This window comes from Thamnophis sirtalis, unplaced genomic scaffold, assembly GCF_051295495.1.
Source record: "Thamnophis sirtalis isolate CommonGarterSnake01/CBP01778 unplaced genomic scaffold, rThaSir2_p1.2 scaffold_13, whole genome shotgun sequence".
Lineage (NCBI taxonomy): Eukaryota > Metazoa > Chordata > Lepidosauria > Squamata > Natricidae > Thamnophis > Thamnophis sirtalis.
Window position 1 is genome coordinate 46752310 of NW_028261393.1, and position 22412 is coordinate 46774721.

General features: G+C 44.8%; 1 protein-coding gene across 1 annotated transcript in view; it reads right to left on the reverse strand.

The window, feature by feature from the left end:
- Positions 1-22412, reverse strand: part of MID2 (midline 2) — a 232206-nt gene that overhangs the window by 174528 nt on the left and 35266 nt on the right. Inside the window, exon 2 of the mRNA XM_087727829.1 lies at positions 5715-6436. Coding sequence (XP_087583955.1) covers positions 5715-6380 — 666 coding nt within the window. The 5' untranslated portion in view covers positions 6381-6436. The remainder of the gene's footprint in view (positions 1-5714; positions 6437-22412) is intronic.

Consider the following 22412-nt stretch of genomic DNA (forward strand, 5'->3'; position numbering starts at 1 on the left):
CATCATGAATGTTGCAGGAAGTGCATTTTGCTACTTAAAGGCTGGGACGCTAACTAGAAACGCTTTGAATTTCCAAATCCCTGACTGAAATTGGGGGGGAGGGGGAATCAAACTGAAAGACTCTGTAAGAGTTTCTAGAAGACTAAAAAGCTTTGATCTGGCTCCCTTGACAGTTTTAACCATTTTGGCAAAGATGAAAGAACCACAACTATTTGTCTTTGGGGTTTCTCTTTTTAGTCTTCTAGAAACTCTTACAGAGTGGCACATCTCCTTCTAGGTCAGATCTAGTCCATTTTCTATAACTTAGTAAACTGCAACTGTACTTGAGAGACCGCCTGCTGCCAATTACCTCCCAAAGACCCATTAGATCACACAGGGTTGGCCTCCTCCGGGTTCTGTCTACCAGCCAATGCCACCTGGCTACTACCCGGGGGAGGGCCTTCTCTGTGGCAGCTCCGGCCCTCTGGAACGAACTCCCCGCAGGGATTCAGACCCTCACCTCTCTCCAGGCCTTCCGAAAAGCCGTCAAAACCTGGCTTTGCCGGCAGGCCTGTGGTTGATGAGTTCCCCTCCCCTCTCGACTTGTATGGTTGTGTGATTCTTGGTTATTTTAATTACTTGTATTCTGTTCTATGTTCCCCTTTTCCCCTTTTGAGTTATTCGCCGCCCTGAGTCCCTCCCGGAGAAGGGCGGCATACAAATAATAAAATTCAATTCAATTCAATTAAAAAAAAATTGCTTTCCAGATTCTAAATCCATCTGTCACAATCTGGTAATCCTCAAAAGTGTCGGACGTGCCAAATCCCCAGAACTTTGGCTGAAAATGATGGCATTTGCAATCCCAGCATAAAACCAGGATAGGTTTCTTCTAAACATCTGTAAGTACAAACATGAACTTGGTTGTTTTTTGCTCTTCAGTTTAAATAATTTTTTAAAATGCGGTTTTGTTTTCATTTTTCATTTCAATTTGGACTATTAACAAAATCCCTGTGGAAATCTCAATGGAATTTGGACCACTACCCAATTCCCAAGGAAATTCTCAATGGAATTTGGTCCACTACCCAATTCCCAAGGAAATTCTCAATGGAATTTGGACCACTAACCAATTCCCAAGGAAATTCTCAATGGAATTTGGTCCACTACCCAATTCCCAAGAAAATTCTCAATGGAATTTGGACCACTCATCAAATTCCCAAGGAAATTCTCAAAGGAATTTGGACCACTAACCAAATTCCCAAGGAAATTCTCAAAGGAATTTGGACCACTAACCATTTCCCAAGGAAATTCTCAATGGAATTTGTACCATTAACCAATTCCCAAGGAAATTCTCAATGGAATTTGGACCACTAACCAATTCCCAAGGAAATTCTCAATGGAATTTGTACCATTAACCAATTCCCAAGGAAATTCTCAATGGAATTTGGACCACTAACCAATTCCCAAGGAAATTCTCAATGGAATTTGGACCATTAACCAATTCCCAAGGAAATTCTCAATGGAATTTGGACCACTAACCAATACCTAATGAAATTCTCACTGGAATTTGGACCACTAACCAATACCCAAGGAAATTCTCACTGGAATGTGGACCACTGACAAATTCCCAATGAAATCCTCAATGGAATTTGGACCATTGACAAATTACTCACGAAAGTTCTCAATGGAAAAAGTGTCTCAATCTTCTATAAATCTTGCCAGTGCTGGGTCGAGATAGTAGGTCTGATTGGGCTAGGAAAGTGAGAGCAAGTATCCTTCCTTGACAATTGGTTAAAACTAGAGGGGGGTAGAAGGATGTATATATTCTAAACTGCTTCATTCAGACATAGATGCAGACCTCAGTCTAGTGGCTCCCCTCCTTACCACACAGGCCAGCATCTCCGAACCTGTGTACCTTCCCCTAAGAAAGTACACCTAAAATTTTAAAGGGGCAATTAAGGCCTCCGATAGCTTGCACGTCAGCATAAACAGCTCTTAAGGGAGCAGGTGCAATGTCAAAAATTAATATGCTAGAAAAGAGCCTATAGAAATTCTGCACATTTCAGACTAAGGCTGTTGCTGTCAGCCCTGACAGCCATAAATCAAACCTCCCTCAAAGCATAAAACCAGTTTGTCAACAGCCGCTAGATCCGAAATGGCATCAGTTGTCTATTCTCCTGGAGGCAGGCTGCTCAAAACATTTATTACCTTGTGCAGCTGAAATCTGGCTTGCAAACACCCTCAAGTAGCTGAGGGGGGTGGGGAAGGGAGGGAAGAAAATCCAGTTGTTCCACTGAAGGTGCAGCAGACTTCAACCCACTGAAAACGGAGTAGTTCCTTATTGGATGATTCCTCCTAGGACAAGTTGGCTCCAATACCTCCTACAGAATAGACACCCCGTCTCTCTCATGTACATCCATTCTCTCGTTTGCAAAAAAACCAGGACCTCGGGGAGGAGGCTGGGCTCCTGAATCCTGACCATCAAAACTCCATTCTCACATAACTCTGAGATGCAAGGCTTGCAAATAATGTTGGGTGCAAATCTATGAAAAAGAGCAATTGGTCACTAGAATAAGGGGCACAGACCCACCACCCAGAGGTTCCAAGTGACTTAAAGATAAAGGTTCCCCCACACATGCGTGCTAATCGTTCCCGGCTCTAGAGGGCAGTGCTCATCTCCATTTCTAAGCCGAAGTGCCAGCGCTGTCCAAAGACGTCTCCATGATCATGTGACCGGCATGACTAAACCCCAAAAATGCACGTGACGCTGCGACCTTTCCACCAAAGGTGGTTCCTATACTTCTACTTGCGTTTTTACGTGCTTTCGAACTGCTAGGTTGGCAGAAGCTGGGGCAAGTTATGGGAGCTCATTCTGTTACGCGAAGCTAGGGATTCAAACCGCTGAACTGCCGACCTTCTGATCAACAACATCTTAGCCACTGAGCCACCACATCCCTCCAGATGACTTACCGGCACCCATTTTGCATCATTAAAACTCAGCAACAAAAGTGGTGTGATTTCAGGATATATTTCAAATTTGAGGAAGGTGGGCTTTAAAGGGTAGGTATGTCAGGTGGGCCTGTTCCACCATCCTCCCTCCTGCCTTCCTTCCTGCCTTCCTTCCTACCTTCCTTCCTACTTTCCTTCCTTCCTTCCTCCCTACCTATCTACCTACCTTCCTACCTTCCTTCCTACTTTCCTTCCTTCCTTCCTCCCTACCTATCTACCTACCTTCCTACCTTCCTTTCAACCTTCCTTCCTTCCTACCTACCTACTTTCCCTCCCTCCTGCCTTCCTTCCTACCTTCCTTCCTTCCTACCTTCTTACCTTCCTTCCTACCTATCTTCCCTCCCTCCCTCCTTCCTTCCTTCCTTCCTTCTTTTATGAAAAAATGTTGATGTAATGACTGTAAGGTGTTGTAGAAGGGAAAAAAATAATAAAAAAGAAAGTAATGAAAATTTATATTGCCGCCTACTTGTCCATGGCAACTCAAGGCAACTTACATGAGTATAAAAACATATCAAAAGTAAAATAATAAAAGAAAATATAAATCATAATAAAGTAGAATAATAAAATAATAGCCCCCCACCCTCAAATCCCAGCAACAACACATATTGATGCAATCCATTTAATGGGCTCCATCCTGCTCTGTGTTCTCCAGGCCCTTTGGCAGAACCAGGTCTTCAGCACCTTCTGGAAGACTACTAGAGTGGGGGCCAATCTCATCTCTGGGGGAATGATGTTCCAGAGAGAAGGAGCCACCACGGAGAAGTCCCTTCTTCTGGGTCCCACCAGTTGTGTCTCCCTAGGGATGGGACCCACAACGTTCCCTGCCTTCCCGCTCTAGTGGGTCAGGTAGATGTGACCGGCAAGAAACGGTCCCTCAGATAACCTTGTCCCAAGCCATGAAGGGCTTGAAAGGTGGCCACCAGCAGAAATGCACCTAGAATTACCATACAAAACCAGCACAAAAAAACACACCATTATACCTCTTTCCCACAGTGACTGCATCACCCAACGGTTTCATGCAGCCCTCCAGAAGTTTCTGAGGCTAAGTCAATCTTGTAGCCATTTAGCAGTTGCCTTCTCTTGGAGTATACATTAAGAAAGGCTTCAGGCTGAAACTCTTGAGAGCCACTGCCAGGGAAAACCATAACCAAGAAACGTGAATAAACAGCCTGATGTGGAAGACACGAACCCCCTAATCTTACACTGTTAACAGTACAGAAAGAAACGTGAGTAAGCACTTGTTACAATATGCCTCAAGATACAGCTGTTGTCAAACTATCCCAGCTGTGCAGGACAGCTAGGAAGACATGAAAGGTGCTACACAGGTGGACACACACTATTATCTTCTGGACATGCCTTGCACCAAATGTGTCCTCTTGCAGAATGGCTCTGCAGTTGTTGGAGAAAGAGCAAGATGCAGCTGCTTTAAAGAGCCACCAAGAGCTGAACACCCTATTGCATTCTGGAACCTCTTCTTCCCTTGGAATCCAAAGTGCTGCATTTACCCAAAAACTAAAGTCCTGATTTTGACAGCCCCCAATCATCCGGGGGTGATGTCAGCACTCCTCCATTGAATAATTAGGAAAGAAAACCACGAGACTCCATTGATAGAAATCAAGTGTACTTTTACTAATTATAAATGATTAGAAGCGTAGCAAAGCGAAGACTGATTATTTAGCCGCGAAAGCAAATGATATATAGAATAACCCATTCCCCTCCCCTTGGCATCCCAGTTACAGTCCAATCATAATTCTCCCAAGTGTCAGGTGTGAGATAACTTCGAAAGGCATCACCCAGATGGAATGTCGGTGCCGTTGGCCTTGGCGGGAAACCTCCTCCGCATGCGCAGTAAGACAGGCAGCAGAAACTCCAGAATCTTCCTCCAGCACAATTAGTATTCCCCTCCCAAATACCATGCCCCCCCTCCACGTTTCAATGGCAGCCAAAGCAGCAGCAAAGCAGAGGCTGACAGGTGAGCTGCTGGGGGATTTGCACTGGTTCGAGCGATCCTCTAGCTAGGATTCTGCCCAGTTCGGTAAACCCTCAAATGCCACCCTTGGCTGGCCACGCCCACCACCCTGCTTCTCCCAGGAGTCTTCACACATCCCGTTCATTATGCCAGGTAAGTGCAAGGCTCGTGTGGCTTAGGGAGGAGTGGAAACAGGCTTGCTGGAGGTTCCAGAAGTCCAGAAATCAGCCTGTTTCCAGCCTCCGGAGGGCCTCCGGAGCTCAGGGAGGAGGTTTTCGCCCTCCCGGAGGCTCGAGAAAAGCCTCCGGAGCCTGGGGAGGGCAGAAAATGCCCCCTCCACTGCCACGGTAGTGACTAGACCACGCCCACCATGGCCACACCCACCCAGCAATGGGGCAGTGAACCCATTGGTGCAATTTTTGAAGCCAACCCCTGCATTCATCCTGTACCTCGGTTAGTCTGGGACACAATAACAAGATTGTTAACGATCTCCCCTGTCCCCCAAAAGTCATTTCAAGTAAGAGTGTTGATTTAAGCCCTCCCCCCTAAAAAAGACGGAGAGGATGAAAGAAGTTTTATGAGGATGATTCCATCCAAATCACGTCCATTTTCCCGTTCCTCATTCGCACAATCTGCCACTTTTAAAACCGGAGGCTGGATGATATCCAAACTCTACCTGGTACCCCCCCCACCCCCAAAAATATGATCTGGATTTTTAACATGCCACCCACCCCTGCGTCCCCTGCCCACCTCGACTTACCTTCAGCTTCTCAAACCGGTCACTCAGGGATGCCACTTGATGATCCCGGTGCCTCCCCACCAGTTTGCATAAGGCACAGATGAGCTGGTCATCAGCCACACAGTACATGTTCACCTTCTCATTCTCGTGCTCAAGGCACATCAGTCCCCGGAAGTGAGTGTCCGGCACAGGCTCCACCAACCGGTGGCTGGTGAATGGCTTCTTATTGGGGTGGGTGGCCCGCAGGCAGCGGTCACAGTAGGACACCTCGCAAGTAATGCAGGTCTTGATGGCGTCGCGGGGAGGGTCCTGCTCGCAGAACTGGCAAGCTATCCGGTCCACCACTGTCGACATGGTCGGGCTGCGGCGATAGGATCGCTGACAGTAGTTCTCGCTGGGGGAACTGGGCCCGCTCAAAGAGGCCTTCTGGAATCGGTCAATGATATTCTGCAAGGTCACATTCCGTTTAAGGCCTTCTAGGCCCCGGTGGTTAAGAGATATGACATGTCGGCAGGTGGGGCACTGGAAGGCAGTGATGGGCTCGAGGTTCTCGCCAGAGGAGCAGCTGGAAACCAAGATGCGGTGGGCGCAGCTGAAGCACAGGCTGTGAGCGCACGGCAGGAGGAGGGGGTCTTCGAACAACTCTAAGCAAATTGGGCAAGTCAGTTCCGACTCCAGTGTTTCCATCTTTAGTTAAAACAACCTGGCTTCAGTGTTAGAAACGAGGGACGCGGGTCAGTCATCTGCAAAAGAAAAGGGAGGCATGGAGAGAAAGGAACATGTTTAAAGCCAGGCATTTCCCACACAGTTCCCCAGAGAAGAGTAAGTCCAGAGCAGCATTTGGATTTCTGCAACTTTCCTGAAATAGTTGGACGAGAGACTACTCCCAGAGTGCCTTCAAATCTGACCTTCTCTACCACCAAATCTAAGATTCCGAGTCTGATATGAGTTTATGGAAGAGTTGTTAACCTAATCTTACGAATCTTCTCCTCTGGTAACATTGTATTGCTAACTAGAGCATACAAAACCTTTGCTAGACCAATTCTCGAATACAGCTCGTCCGTCTGGAATCCACACTTTTTATCGGACAGTAGTACAATTAAGTGAGTCCAGAGGTATTTCACAAGAAGGGTACTCCACTCCTCTGCTCACAATAGAATACCCTACACCACAAGGCTTGAAATCTTGGGCTTGGACAACCTAAAACTACGCTGCCTATGGTTGGACTTAAGCGTAGTACATAAAATTATCCGCTACAACGTCCTTCCCGTCAATGACTACTTCAGCTTCAACCGCAATAATACAAGAGCACACAACAGATACAAACTCAATGTAAACCGCTCCAAACTTGATTGCAGAAAAGACGACTTCAGCAACAGAGTGGTAAATGCCTGAAATGCTCTACCTAACTCTGTTGTTATATCCTCAAATCCCCATAACTTTAGCCTTAAATTGTCTACTATTGACCTCACCCCATTCCTAAGAGACAAAACCATGTTTCAAGAGCCTTTTTTTCCCCAGATATTTTTTTTGTTACAAATTTTAAATTCTTTTTACAAACAAAACGTCGTCCGGGTTCCCCCCCCCCCCCTTTTACATTCTCTCTTATACATAATTTCTTTTACATCACATTACCATTCCAATTTCAGCCTTATTATTTTCTTCCCATATTTCCATCTCAAGTTTAAATTTTTCTTAACACAACCTTTTTCGCCCTTTCAGAAAAATATACCCAATTTATCATTTCATTTTCCACTTGCTATTCTAATTTCTATAGGTAGCATATATCACCGAATTCAATTGTAATATAACAAGCATTTTACTTAATTGGTTATCCACAATTAACAGTGTTATTTTACTTAACGCTATATCATTGGCAGTATTAACATATTTCATTTTCTACTAATACATCTCTTCTTTTCCCTTCCTCCTTTCTTAACCATTTTCTCTTAACTCATCTGCTGAGCTTTTGGATGTTTCTTTTTTCATCAGTTTTCTGTTCGTCCTTCTATCCCCTACACTTGAGTTCCTTTTTTTCCTTTTTTCCCCCTTTTATATGTACTATATCTTTTTTCCTGGATTTTCCCTATCATTCTTCCATGGAATCTCCAGGCCCAGTTGACAAAACCATATTTTAAGAGCTTTCATGGAAGGAAACAGGGTTGCAGCCAGCTTCAGCTCAGGAGGAAGGCCATTTAAGTATGTTTTTAAAACCAAGCCTTGATTTTCTCAAGAGATGTTGGTGTTCTCAATCCACCCTCTTTCAAACAAGAGCAAACACGTCATAAGATTTTACACTCTGATAAGCATTCAACTCTTACATGTTCATTGAGAGTCTACAAGTGCTATCAGGGGAATTATGCACGCTGCTCCATTGTTACTGTCCTCTAGTTTACATAGCAATCTGCGGAAGCTTTCAGTGATGGTACAGTGGAGGATCTAAAGCAGTGGTTCTCAACCTGTGGGTCGGGACCCCTTTGGGGGGTCGAACGACCCTTTCATAGGGGTCGCCTAAGACCATCGGAAAACACATATTTTTGATGGTCTTAGGAACCGAGACACCAGTTTGATGGTTGGGGGGTCGCCACAACATGAGGAACTGTATTAAAGGGTCGCGGCATTGGGAAGGTTGAGAACCACTGATCTAAAAAACAAGGAAGCAAATGCTAATTTCTATCTAGATATTGATGAGTTACATTACTCCTGGAACTTATTCCAAAATGGAGCTAACACTACGTTTATCATCATCATCATCTCCTTTTAATAACCCCATAATCCCTTGCAGGGTGAAGTCTGGACAACTGAATGGAGCTGAATGTTTACTGGCCAGATGCCTTTCCTGTTGCCAATGCGGAGTTTTGTTCAGCAGATATATTCTCATTGTGCCCAGAGAGAGACAGAACTATCTGCCTCTATCTAGGATCAAACTCACAGCCTCCTGATTGTGAGGCGAGCACTCCACCTCTAGACCACCGCACCACTCAGCTTACACCAGAGGTGGGTTCCTACCGGTTCGAGCCGGTTTGGCCAAGTAGGTAGGAATTCGGCTGGACACACCCCCGAACTGGTTCTATCAGCAGCACCGTAGGCACCACCATCTTGTTTTTTGTTTCTGCGCATGCACAGAAGCAATTTTTTCACTATTGCGCATGTGCATGCAGCGCTCATCAAGCGCACATGGACCCAAAGCCCGTCCCTGAGCAAACTGGCAGCAATAGAAGCCGGAACCCACCCCTGGCTTACACTAAGTTTATGCTGAAAGTAAACCTATACTTTTTTTTTATTAGCAGATTTTTTAAATTATTTTTCCCTTCTACAACACCTTACAGTCATTACATCAACATTGTTATGTCATCATACCTGTACATGTATATAATATTTCGCTTCTATATTTACACACCTTTATACACAGTTCTATATATATTTATATATATTGTTTTTTTGGCTTAATTAATTTTATTCTTGTTTTGCAGCCATTTGTACCAATTGTTCCAAATTTCATAATATTCCGACTCTTCTTTATCTTTTAATTTCAGTGTTAATTTGTCCATCTCTGCACAATCCAAAGGTTTTTTTATCACTAATTCATCCGAGGGGGTATTATTTTGTTTACAGGATTGGGCAAACGCTATAAAAAGTATAAAACAAACCTATACTTTTTACTTATAAGGAGACTTCACTGCCAGCTAAGACCTTATCAGCAAAGAGTTATGAGTTATTTCTAAATCCCTTTCCAATTTTAGGATGAATTTCAGTCTTAGTTTCAGTCCTAAGAGCCAAGGTGGCGCAGTGGTTAAAAGCAGCACTGCAGGCTACTGCTAGATCAGTAGGTCAGCGGTTCAAATCTCACCGGCTCAGGGTTGACTCAGCCTTCCATCCTTCCGAGGTGGGTAAAATGAGGACCCAGATTGTTGGGGGCAATATGCTGACTCTCTGTAAACCGCTTAGAGAGGCCTGAAAGGCCTATGAAGCGGTATATAAGTCTACTGCTATTGCTATTAGTTTGAGTAGTGGCTGGTTCTTGTTTTTTTTAACAGCAGACAGCCTTCCCTACTACAGAAGAGAAGCTTGCTAGTTCCCACCAAATTTTATTTTCTTAACAATTTCTCCTCAAAAGGATGAGCCATTTCAGTTCCCCTTGTTTTGAGTTAACACATCTAATGATGCTTTAAATCAAGAGGGGACAACTCTTTCCTGTCTTATACCTAGTTTCTAGAAGGTGACACAAGAGGCTGTGAGTTCGATTCTAGGCAGGGGCAGATATTTCTCTCTCTGGGCACATCGAGAATATATCTGCTGAACAAAACTCCACATTGGTGACAGGAAGGGCATCTGGCCAGTAAAATAGTCAGTTGTCCAGACTCCACACTCACACACATCCCCCAAGGGATTATGGCTTCATTAAAAGGAGATGTATACCCTGTTTCTAGAAAGCATGCAAAAGCTCATACATACAGTAAGGATGCAGAAGTATGCTCCAAGTTTGGCAGAATTTAATTGAATTCCATTTGAATTAAGTAGCAGAAGTTGGCAATAGAGTTGCTAATCCTGTAGTTAATTATTCTTCCCTATTCAGTGCTGGTGGCAGCTTTCAAGAAGCAGCTGGCAAGGCTACAAGTTGAGCATCCGAGGCAGTATTGGCCCTTTTGTTACATGTTTTATCCCGCCTTTATTATTTTTTATAAATAACTCAAGGTGATGATTAAATCCAATATTCCTTCCTCTTCCTATTTGCCCCACAACAGCCCTGTGAGGCAGGTTGGGCTGAGAGAGAGGGGCTGGGTCAGAGTCACCCAGCTGGCTTTCATGCACAAGGCGGGACTAGAATTCACAGTCTCTTAGTGATTGGCCCAGAGTCACTCAACTGGCTTTCATGCACAAGGCAGGACTAGAATTCACAGTCTCTTAGTGATTGGCCCAGAGTCATTCAACTGGCTTTCATGCACAAGGCGGGACTAGAATTCACTAGAGATTGGCCCAGAGTCACTCAACTGGCTTTCATGGACAAGGCGGGACTAGAATTCACAGTCTCTTAGTGATTGGCCCAGAGTCACTCAACTGGCTTTCATGCACAAGGCGGGACTAGAATTCACAGTCTCTTAGTGATTGGCCCAGAGTCATTCAACTGGCTTTCATGCACAAGGCAGGACTAGAATTCACTAGTGATTGGCCCAGAGTCACTCAACTGGCTTTCATGGACAAGGCGGGACTAGAATTCACAGTCTCTTAGTGATTGGCCCAGAGTCACTCAACTGGCTTTCATGCACAAGGCAGGACTAGAATTCACTAGTGATTGGCCCAGAGTTACTCAACTGGCTTTCATGGACAAGGCGGGACTAGAATTCACAGTCTCTTAGTGATTAGCCCAGAGTCACCCAGCTGGCTTTCATGCATAAGGCGGGACTAGAATTCACAGTCTCTTAGTGATTAGCCAGAGTCACTCAACTGGCTTTCATGGACAAGGCGGGAGTAGAATTCACAGTCTCTTAGTGATTGGCCCAGAGTCACTCAACTGGCTTTCATGCACAAGGCAGGACTAGAATTCACTAGTGATTGGCCCAGAGTTACTCAACTGGCTTTCATGGACAAGGCGGGGCTAGAATTCACAGTCTCTTAGTGATTAGCCCAGAGTCACTCAACTGGCTTTCATGGACAAGGCGGGACTAGAATTCACAGTCTCTTAGTGATTGGCCCAGAGTCACTCAACTGGCTTTCATGCACAAGGCGGGACTAGAATTCACAGTCTCCTAGTGATTGGCCCAGAGTCATTCAACTGGCTTTCATGCACAAGGCGGGACTAGAATTCAGTCTCCTAGTGATTGGCCCAGAGTCACCCAGCTGGCTTTCATGGACAAGGCGGGACTAGAATTCACCATTTCCTAGTGATTACCGCAAAAATCACCCAGCCAGCTTTCCAACTGAATCTCATTGCGATGTGATGTAAAGTGCCTTAATAGCCAAAGCTTTATGGTGGCCGTGCTTTAAATTCTAATAAACCTCTGGATCCTAAAGCAAGATGTTTGTGCTGAGCTGTCTGTTCAACTGTTATTAAGTGCAACCAGTGGTGGGTTTCAAAAATTTTTGGAACCTCTTCTGTAGGTGTGGCCTGCTTTCCGGGTCCACTGGTGGAACCTCTTCTAACCGGTTCGGTAGATTTGACGAACCGGTTCTACCGAATAGGTGCGAACTGGTAGGAACCCACGTCTGAGTGCAACTCTGCTCATGGTTCGATTTTCCCCCTGACAATGCCTAATGTGGGACTAGAATTCTCATTATCCTAGCTCCATGATGGCGAACTTATGGCACGCATGCCTGAAGTGGCACACGGAGGCACGGCGCCTGGCAGGTGTTGCATCACCCCTTCCTCTTCTGGGTTTCTGTGCGCATGCACGCATCACAATCAGCCTTCATGCGTGCGGCCGTGCCAGGAACCGGAAATGCTGGTCTTGCATTTTCCGGCGTGAGCATCTGCACCAGGCAACTGATCATTGCATGCACAGGTATGCACACACCGGAAAACGGAAATGCATTTTCCAGCATGTGTATGTCCCCTGGACGGCTCCTGTTTTGGATTTCAGCCCCCCACTCTCTTTTTGGCACTTGGTGCCAAAAAGGTTCACCATCACTGTCCCAGCTTCACGTCGGATGCCTTAATCACTTGACCCGACCAGCACTTTTTTTTTAATTAAAAGTTTTAATAAGTTTTACAATTATATACCTTCCCTCCCTCACCCCCTCAACCCCACATCCCCTCCCCCCCTCCCCCCCCTACAACCTACCAGAGCAAATACAGGGTATAAACATTTAGCAACCATATACTAAAATAAACTAACTAACTTTAGCATCATCCCTCGCTTGTACTTTAACTCCCCTTTTCTAAGGCTAACTTTGGATAAGTTGTGACATTCCCTGCTCATTCATTCATAAGCTATCTGGAGTTTCTTAGTCGCATATTTATTTTGAATGCAATCAGTCCATCTTCTCCATTCCAGCTTGTATTTCTCATCTGAATGGTCCTTGAGGTATGCTGATATTTTAGCCATCTCTGCTAAGTTTGTTACTTTTAACATCCATTCTTGAATTGTAGGCAATTCTTCCTACTGCGCCACCAACAGTCTTGCTGCCGTTGTTAAGTTCAGAATCAAATTAGTCTCTATAACTGTACAGTCTGTAATTATACCTAACAAGAATAACTGGCCGGCACTTTTTGATCTGGTTTAATCCTGCTGCCTTTGCCCATACCCGTCACGCTTTCTCCAAGCTGGGCCCTACAGGGGAGTTGGCTCAGGACATCCATCATCCGTAGCCAGATTGGGAAAGGTTGAAGGACGGAGAGAAGGACCCTTCCCACAGCCGTCCAGGGGAAATGAATAAGGAGTGGGGAGAATTTTCTTTCTGAAATGTGCAAGTCCAATTTTATCCCTGCGCCAGCCGATCACAAGAGTCTTAAGTTAATGGGTGCCAGCCCTCGGCACTTAATGGGACGTTGTTCTCGGTCCCATCAAAGGGCTACCCAGCCAGGCAAACAATAAAACAGAGACTGCCCAAGGCCATCAATCGAATAAAAGCGTAATACAGAACGTCTTCAAATTTGTCACTGCGAGGCAGGAGGATACAGGGCAGTGAACGAAGCCTTCAGTTGAGGAAGTGAACCGACAGCTCAGCAAAACCGGAGACAGCGAGTTCAATTCTTCCATGGTGCCATTTCTGCAGAAGCCAACAACGAGGTGGGTGGGGGGGATTGGACTAGATGACCTACAAGGTCCCTTCCAACTCTGTTAATCCATAAGACTTAATCTGTCAAATAAAACCCAACCATCTTACAAGAGCTCATAACTTTCTTTGCATAAGTAGGTGGGGAAAGAGGCAGAACAAACAAGGATGCCCAAACAGGATATTGGCTTGTCACGTGTTGTAGGAGGCAAAACAACACAAATACTAGCTTAAAGGGGAGTTTCAGGTTACCTAACCGCTAAGCTTAGTTGACTTAACTTCCAATCCTGATGGCACCATTTGGCCCCGGTTTTTTTCCCACTTGTGTCACCAATTAGAAGAGAACAGCCCTCTTCTCTTTGAGTAAGGGGTAATGCCTGATTTAACTCTCATCTCTTTATTTGCCCAGGCCATCAAAGCTTGAAACCAGCTGCCAGGAAAGCATCAGACAGTATTGCAAACAATCTAACCAAATGGCCTGAACAACCCCTGTTGTTAAGTTTGCTAATCTACAGGATCAAGGGCCCAATTGTTGACAAATGTAAACAAGGGCTTGGGAAAATGCAAACAAGGGCATCAACAACCACAAAGGCTGGGAAGAATTTGTGTTGTTGTGCTTGTTTCTGGGCAGCTATGAAGCAGATCTGTGGTGGCGCAGCGGTTAAAATGCAGTATCGCAGGTTAATTCTGAAGATTGACGACTGCCTGCCGGGAGTTTGGCAATTTGATTCTCACCAGGCTCAAGGTTGACTCAGCCTTCCATCCTTGCTCGGTGGCTAAAAGCAGGACCCAGATTGTTGGGGGCAAGATGCTGGCTCTGTAAATCGCTTAGAGTGGGCTGAATTAGTACATAAGTTTGATTTGATTTGATTTGATTACATTTATATGCCGCCCTTTTCCCCAAGGGGACTCAGGGCGGCTCACAATTCAAATCAGGGGAGGGGGGTACAGACAAGAAATAAAAAAGACGGAACATAACAATACATAATTTAAAAACACACAGCAGTCATACCATTCGAGGCGGGGGGCAACAGCTCTTTAGCCCCAGGCCTGTCGGAACAGCCAGGTTTTAAGGGCTTTGTGGAAGGCCTGGAGGGCGGTGAGGGTTCGAATCTCCACGGGGAGCTCGTTCCAGAGGTCGGAGCAGCCACAGAGAAGGCTCTCCTCCGGGTAGTCGCCAGTCGGCATTGGCCGACGGATGGAATTCAGAGGAGGCCTAATCTGTGGGATCTAATCGGTCTATTGGAGGTAATTGGCAGCAGGCGGTCTCTCAAGTACCCAGGTCCAATACCATGAAGGGCTTTATAAGTGACGACTAGCGCCTTGAAGTCTAAGTGCTATTGCTGTTAGGAGCCCTGGTGGTGCAATGGTTAGAATGCAGTATTGCAGGCTGACTCTGCTCATTGCCAGCAGTTCGATCCTGAGCAGCGCAAGGTTGACTCAGCCTTCCAGCCTTCCAAAAAGTGATAAGTCACTTTCTTCAGTGCCATTGTAACTTTCGGTCACTAAGCAAACTATTGTAAGTTAAAGACTACCTATACTAGAGTGAGCAGAGCCAACAATTTTAGTTAATTGGAAGGGGGAGATATTTAAAGGTCCAAAGGCGATCTTATAAACTTCTGCAATTTATTTTGAAAAGAAGGACTAGCGGAGACACGACAGGAGTGTTCCAAAATCTCAGGGGCTGCCACAAAGAAGAGGGAGTCAAGCAAATTCTGCAAAACACCTGAAAGAAGGACAAGAAGCAATGGGTGGAAACTTATCAAGGAGAGAAGCAACCTAGAACTAAGCAGAAATTTCCTGACAGTGGGAACCATAAACCAGCAGAACAACTTGCCTCCAGAAGATGTGAATCCTCCAACACTGGAAGTTTTTAAGATGATGTTGGATAACCATTTGTCTGAAATGGCATAGCAATAGCAATAGCACTTATTCATTCCTCTCTGTAACACGCACGCACAAACGTACCCACATTGTAACTGTTTTAGGTTCTTAAATGTTCTTAATGTTCAGAAATAGACATCCATTCTTTCTCTGCATAGCTTCAGTTCCATATTTTGTCCCCTTCCCTAATTATAACAATAGCACTTAGACTTATATACCGCTTTACACTGCTTTGCAGCCCTCTCTAAGCGGTTTACAGAGTCCGCCTATTGCCCCCAACAATCTGGGTCCTCATTTTACCCACTTCGGAAGGATGGGAGGCTGAGTCATTCTTGAGCTGGTGAGACCCAGATTGCCAAACTGCTGGCAGCCAGCAGGCAGCAGAAGTAGCCTGCAGTACTGCATTCTAACCACTATGTCACCGTGGCTCTTAATGGGGTTTCCTGCTTAAGCAGGGGGTTGGACTAGAAGACCTCCAAGTTCCCTTCCAACTCTATTATTCTATAATTCCGTAATTTTTCCCTTTCGCAAATATGTTTTTTCCCCTTTTTCAAATACATAGCAAATACAGATTGCATTCAGTTAATAGGAGAAGCTGGGGTTAAAACCAGAAATGCTTTCCTTTTAATAAAGGGTGGATACAGCAGTTCAAGAGCAATTAGTTAAGATCAATAGTTTGCTTATTTTGAGTATTCACGTCCCGCTCTTTGAAGGAAGCAGAATAATTCTGCCAAGGCAGCTTACAGGCATTACAAAAAAAAGCTAAACTAAAACATCTTGTTCCAGTAAAACTGGAACACTAAAACAGCAGTCTAAAAAAACCCATCACATAGCTCAACACGTTCATACAAAAAACAATTTGAATGATTAGAAAGGCGGGGGGGCAGGGAGGGGGGGGAGAACAATGTAAACCTCGCTGCCATATAAACTACTAAAATAATCAAAAGCACCCTGAGCGATCTCAACCGCGAGCTGCATGAGGGGAAAAAATGGGATTTTCAACTCCGGTTTTAAAAATAATGCAAAGGGGAAGAATTCCTTGCAAAGGGGGAGCCACAGATGAGAAGGTTCTTTCTTTAATCTTCTCCAATATAATGGATTTTGAAATCAAGTCTATAAATATCATTTCAGAGGCTAAGAGCTGGGCAGAGTGACATAGGGGCTGCTTCAAATAATTCAAATTTTTTTCCCTAGATATTTAAATGCCAAATGTAGTTATAACGTAATAATAATCTACCAGAGTTCACCTGCATTTTAAATTTTATTTGCTAAGAACGAAGTAGAGAGCCGATTAGTATTGTGATTAAGGAATCAGGATAGAAAACGGGAGACTGGGAGTTCTAGTCCTGCTTTAGGCATAAAACCAGCTGGGTGAGTGACTTTGAGGAAAAAAGCAAACCACTTCTGGGAAACCTTGCTGAGAAAACTACAGGGACTTGTCCAGTCTGAGAATCAGGCACAGTTGAAAGGGGGGGAGGAGGAGGAGGGGGAGGAGGAGGAAGAGGAGGAGGAGGAGGAGAATGAGGAGGAGGAGGAGGAGGAAGAAAGAAGTAGTAGTAGAAAGGAGGAGGAGGAAAAGGAAGAGGAGGAGAAAGAGGAGGAGGGGGGAGAAGGAGAAGAAGAGGAGGAGGAAAGAAATAATAGTAGGAAGGAGGGAGGGAGGAGGAGCAGAAGGAGAAGAAAGAGGAGGAGAAAGAGGAAGAGGAGGGAGGAGGAGGGGGAGGAAAGAAGTAGTAGTATAAAGGAGGAGGGAAGAGGAGGAGAAGGAAAAAAAGAGGAGGGGGAGGAGGAGCAGGAAAGTAGTAGTAGTAGTAGTAGTAGTAGTAGTAGTAGTAGTAGTAGTAGAAGAAGAAGAAGAAGAAGAAGAAGAAGAAGAAGAAGAAGAAAGGAGGAAGAAGGGAGGAGGAGCAGGAGAAGAAAGAAGAGGAAGAAGGGGAAGGGGGAGGAGGATAGAAGTAGTAGTAGGAAGGAGGAGGTAGAAGGGGGGAGGAGGAGGAGAAGGAGAAGGAGAAGGAGGAGAAGGGGAAGGAGAAGAAGGAGAGGGATATGGGGGGAGGAGGAGGAGGAGGAGAGGGAGGAGGAGAAGAAGGAGGAGGAAAGAAGGAGAAAGTAGAGGAGAAAGAGGAGAAAGGGGGGGGAGAGGGAGAGGGGAGGAGGAGGAGGAGGAGAAACCAAGCCTGCCAAGTCTTATGCACCCCATTAGTCCTGGAAAGGCTTCTCAAAACTCCAGCAGTTGAGCAAGGACAGGGAAGCAGGGCACGCCAAAGGATAGCTATAGGGCAGGTATCCTAGCAAAGGGGCTGTGCCCCACGTAGAAAGCAGCACAGGGCGTGCTTTCATTCCGAGCTCTCTTTGATGCTGACTTTGATGTCTGCCATGGATGCTGCGTGCAGAATAGCTGATTAGATTAAAATCTGCTCTGTTGACAGTAATTAATTCCCTGTATATCAAAATGATAAAATATTTAACAAGTCTTACAAGGCTGGGACATGTGCAAGACACACCAGAAATCAACCACGGCAGAAACCTGATGAGGGGAAAGTGTCTTAAAGTTACAGCAGAGGAATTGGAGGAGGAGAGAAGAAGATGGGCAACTTGGAGACGGGTGGACATCAACTCCCAGAATTCCCCAGCCTGCATGGAGGGCCGGGGAACTCTGGGAATTGAAGTCCACATGCCTTAAAGTTGCCAAGGTTGAGAACCACTGTTCTAAAATATACTATCGTTCCAGAGGTGGTATTCTGCCAGTTCTGACAGGTTCTGGAGAACCGGTAGCAGAAATTTTGAGTAGTTCGGAGAACCGGCAAATAGGCTGGCCGCGCCCCCGCTGCCTCCCAGCCTCCCAGCTGATCTTCTTTTGTTGCCCTGCACAGGAGAACGGAGCTGGAAAGCAGGTTAGTGGGGTGGGGAGGAAATGGGGATTTTACAGTATCCTTCCCTTGCCATGCCCACAAAGCCATACCCACAAAGCCATACCCACAAAGCCACATCCACAAAGCCACGGTGACAGAACTGGTAGTAAAATCCCACCACTGTATCATTCTCTTATGATGTTTATAGGTCTATTCACTTACAAGCACAATTTTTGTGCCTATCTCGTCAATGCACACTTATTGCTTTGGAGACTTGCCGTAACAAGATAGTTGTGTTCCAGCTTGCCTGTTGATTGGGGAAGTGCAGTGTATTCCGATTTGAGTTCCAAAACAGAGATAAATTACTCCTACATTTCTGTGGCAACCTAAGCAGCGGGTTCAACAATGAGTCACATAGGACTGTAAGAGGAACAGCAGGCAGAGCTGGAGGGCGGAGTTAAACAAGTCATCAGTTTAGAATCCTTGCATTGCCACAAAAGCCCCTCTTGAATTCTATTCACCTTTACCTAGCGAAAATTTAGCGCTGACCGTTACTTGATTAGATTCTTGTGTATAGGCTGCAATAATGAATCTTCTGTGCTTGAAATTCATGACTTGCCTCCAGAAGTAGGGGATGCTCCATCACTGGAGGTTTTTAACAAGTTATTGTTTGTCTGACATGGTGTGGGGTCTTCTGCCCGAGCGGGAGTTTGGACTAGAAGACCTCCAAGGTCCCTTCCAACTCTATAATTCTGACATTATTGCAACTCAGGTGCAAGACTCCTTCCCCAGATCGTTGGGGGCAAGAGGCTGACTCTGTAAACCACTTAGAGAGGGCTGTAAAGCACTGTGAAGCGGTATATAAGTCTAAGTACAATTGCTATTTTCCTTCCCTCCTTCCCTCCCTCCCTCCCTCCCTCTCAGTGGTTAGAATGCAATATTGCAGATTAATTCTGCCCACTGCCAACAGTTCTACTCTCACCGGCTCAAGGTTGACTCCACCTTCCATCTTTCCAAGGTTGGTAAAATGAGGACCCACATTGTTGGGGGCCATAGGCTGACTCTGTAAACCACTTAGAGAAGGCTGTAAAGCACTGTAAAGTGCTATATATGTCTAAGTCCTATTGCTATTTTTCTTTCTTCCTTCCTTCCTTCCTTCCTTCCTTCCTTCCTTCCTTCCTTCCCTCCCTCCCTCCCTCTCAGTGGTTAGAATGCAGTATTGCAGGCTAATTCTGCCCCCTGCCAGCAGTTTGACTCTCACTGGCTTAAAGTTGACTCAACATTCCATCTTTCTAAGGTTGATAAAATGAGGACCCAGATTGGTGGGGACCATATGCTGACTTTGTAAACCGCTTAGAGAGTGCTGTAAAGCACTGCAAAGCGGTATATAAGTGTAAGTGCTATTGCTACCCACATATAAAAGCTGGCCTCCTCCATTCATTAGGTCACTATTTAAATCCTTGGCATCTGCAGCAAAGGCTGAAAAAACCTCCTTAAAAGGCCGGTGTATCTCAGATAGCGTAAAACGATGGAGCAAGAGTTGGGCTTGATAAAAGACAACTTTCAGTGTCTTAAAGTATTACTGTAGTTCACAGGTGGAACTCTGCTATTCTGAACTTAACATATGGTTTTGGTTCTTTGTGCCTGAAAATGACTCTTCAAAGTAAAGGTAAAGGTTCCCCTTGCACATAGGTGCTAGTTGTTCTCGACTCTAGAGGGCAGCCCTCACCTCCGTTTCAAAGCCAAAGAGCCAGCTCTGTCCGAAGACGTCTCCGTGGTCCTGTGGGCGGCATGACTTATTGCCGAAGATGCACAGAACGCTATTAGCTTCCCACCAAAGGTGGTCCCTATTTTTCTACTTGAATTTTTTGCATGCTTTCGAACTGCTAGGTTGGCAGAAGCCGGGACAAGTAACAGGAGCTCATTCCATTACGCAGCGCTAGGGATTCGAACCGCCAATCTGCCGGCCTTTCTGATCCACAAGCTCAGCGCCTTAGCCATTGAGCCACCACATCCCTACTCTTCAAAGTAGGCATCCCCAAAATGTCCTAGTTTGGTGCCCCCGGATAGTAGTTGACCCAGTCCAGGATTTCTGAATCTCCCAGCTGTCCAGCCATCCTTCCAAGGCAACAACAATTTCAACTTTCCAACCTTTCACCGCTCCAGGTCTTTTTCCATGACCTCACCAATCTGATTCTCTAAATGGGAAAATTGGGACAGAGACCGCTCAGTCGAAGGCGATGAATGCCGATACTGTCTCGCTCCAGCCAATAAACACTTCGCAGCTTTGGGCAGGAAAAGCTTGCCAAAACACACACCAAGAAAATAATAAACATTTATCAATATCTCCCAGAACAGAAAGCCGGCTGCCGATCATGACAATTCAGGGCAAACGTTGCTTAGTCTGCTTTTAAATTTTCCATTCCCTCTCAACCGTTCCCCGGGGACCTGTCAAAACCCTTTGTACGGTTTTTTTGTTTTTGTTTTTTGGAAACACGGCTCAAACAGCTGATGGGAGATGTTTTTCCTCTCCTTATGGCTCTTTCCTCATTTGCATCCTTTTGCAAATAAAAAGAATCCTGCTTCCTGCATTCTTGAGCTTTGCTTACATGTCTGGCCTGAAAATTCATTTTTCCGCTTTGTGGTGCCCGATGCCCTTTGCGGTGCGCAACTAGGGATCTTATGCAACTCATCTTATTTTGCTGGGTCCCCGTGTCTGCAAGCATATCAGCCTGCCTTCCCCTGAGGACTGCACGAGTCAAAAAAGAGGGCTGTGAAAACATTTACAAACTCCTCACATCCTGGACATAAATTGTTTCAACTTCTATCCTCAGAACGACATTATAGAGCATTACACGCCAGAACTATAAGACACAAGGACAGTTTTTTTCCCCCAAATGCCATCACTCTGTTAAACAACTAATTCTCACAACATTGTCAAACTATTTACTAAGACTGCATTACTATTATTCTCCTCCTCCTTCCTATCTCCTATCTCCTTATGACTATAACCTTGCTGCTTGTATCTTTATGATTATATTGTTTTATTTAGTTTCCTAGTAATGTTTTGATTGCTTATTTTAGTATCCTGATTATCACTAAGTATTGTATCTTCTGATTCTTGATGAACGTATTTTTTATGGACACTGAGAGCTTATGCACCAAAGAAAAATTCCTCCTGTGTCACACTTGGCTGATAAAGAATTCTATTCTATAGCAGAATTGTATAATAGAGATTGAATAATTCTATAATAGAAATAATATAATAGAATTCTATTCTGTATAATAATACCAGCTTGACTTAAGAGTGTGGCTGCTAGAAAGTCTTAGATGAGGAACATGAAATGCTTTTTTTATAAAACTTTTTTATTTTTTATTTTCATAGCAAATAACCACATGTGTACTATTACATAACCAACATCATATTATATTGTTAAATGTTTACATCAATTCATTTTACCATCAACTCCCAAAAACAATTATTGGCTCTTCTGCTCTCTGTATACCATATTTGTACCCTATCCATCACTTTCTCCTCCCTCTCTCCTCCGCCTCCTTATCTCCTTTCTTCCCTCTGTCATCCTTCTCTTCTCTACTTCCCCTTCCTCTCTCCTTCTCCTCTCTCCCCTTTCCATTCCTTCTTTCTCTCCTCCTCTTCCCTCCCCCCTTGCCCTCTTCCTATCCCTCTCTTCTTCCCTTACCTCTCTCCTCTTCTTCCCACCTTTTCTCTCATTTACTTGGTGTATTTCAGCCTCTGAGCAAGCTCCATTTTATGTTGATGGTATTTATAATTCCTTTTCAATATACATTTCAGGAACATGAAATGTTTTGAATTAGCTAACAGGCTAATGATTTTTTCCAACAACCAGTTCACCAAACTGCTCAGAAAGTTAACAACCAGTTCTCCCGAAGTGGTACAAACTGGCTGAATCCCACCACTACTCAGGGGTTACCTGTAACCCTCAAATCTTCTTTTCTTCTTTTTGCCATCTCCCGAATAATTCTATGATAATTCTATAATCCTAATCTATCTATTTATTTATTTATTTATTTATTTATTTATTTATTTATTTATTTATTTATTTATCTATCTTAAATTGCCACCCGCCTTGGTGTCTGGAGAGACTCTAGGCGGCTTACTATTAAATAAAAATAGATATTGTTAAAGAGAGGTCCGATTTCCTGACAATGAGAACAATTAATCAACGGACCAGTTGGCCTCCAGAAGTTGTGGGTACTCTTGAGGAAGAGGTTGGACAACTATTTGGTT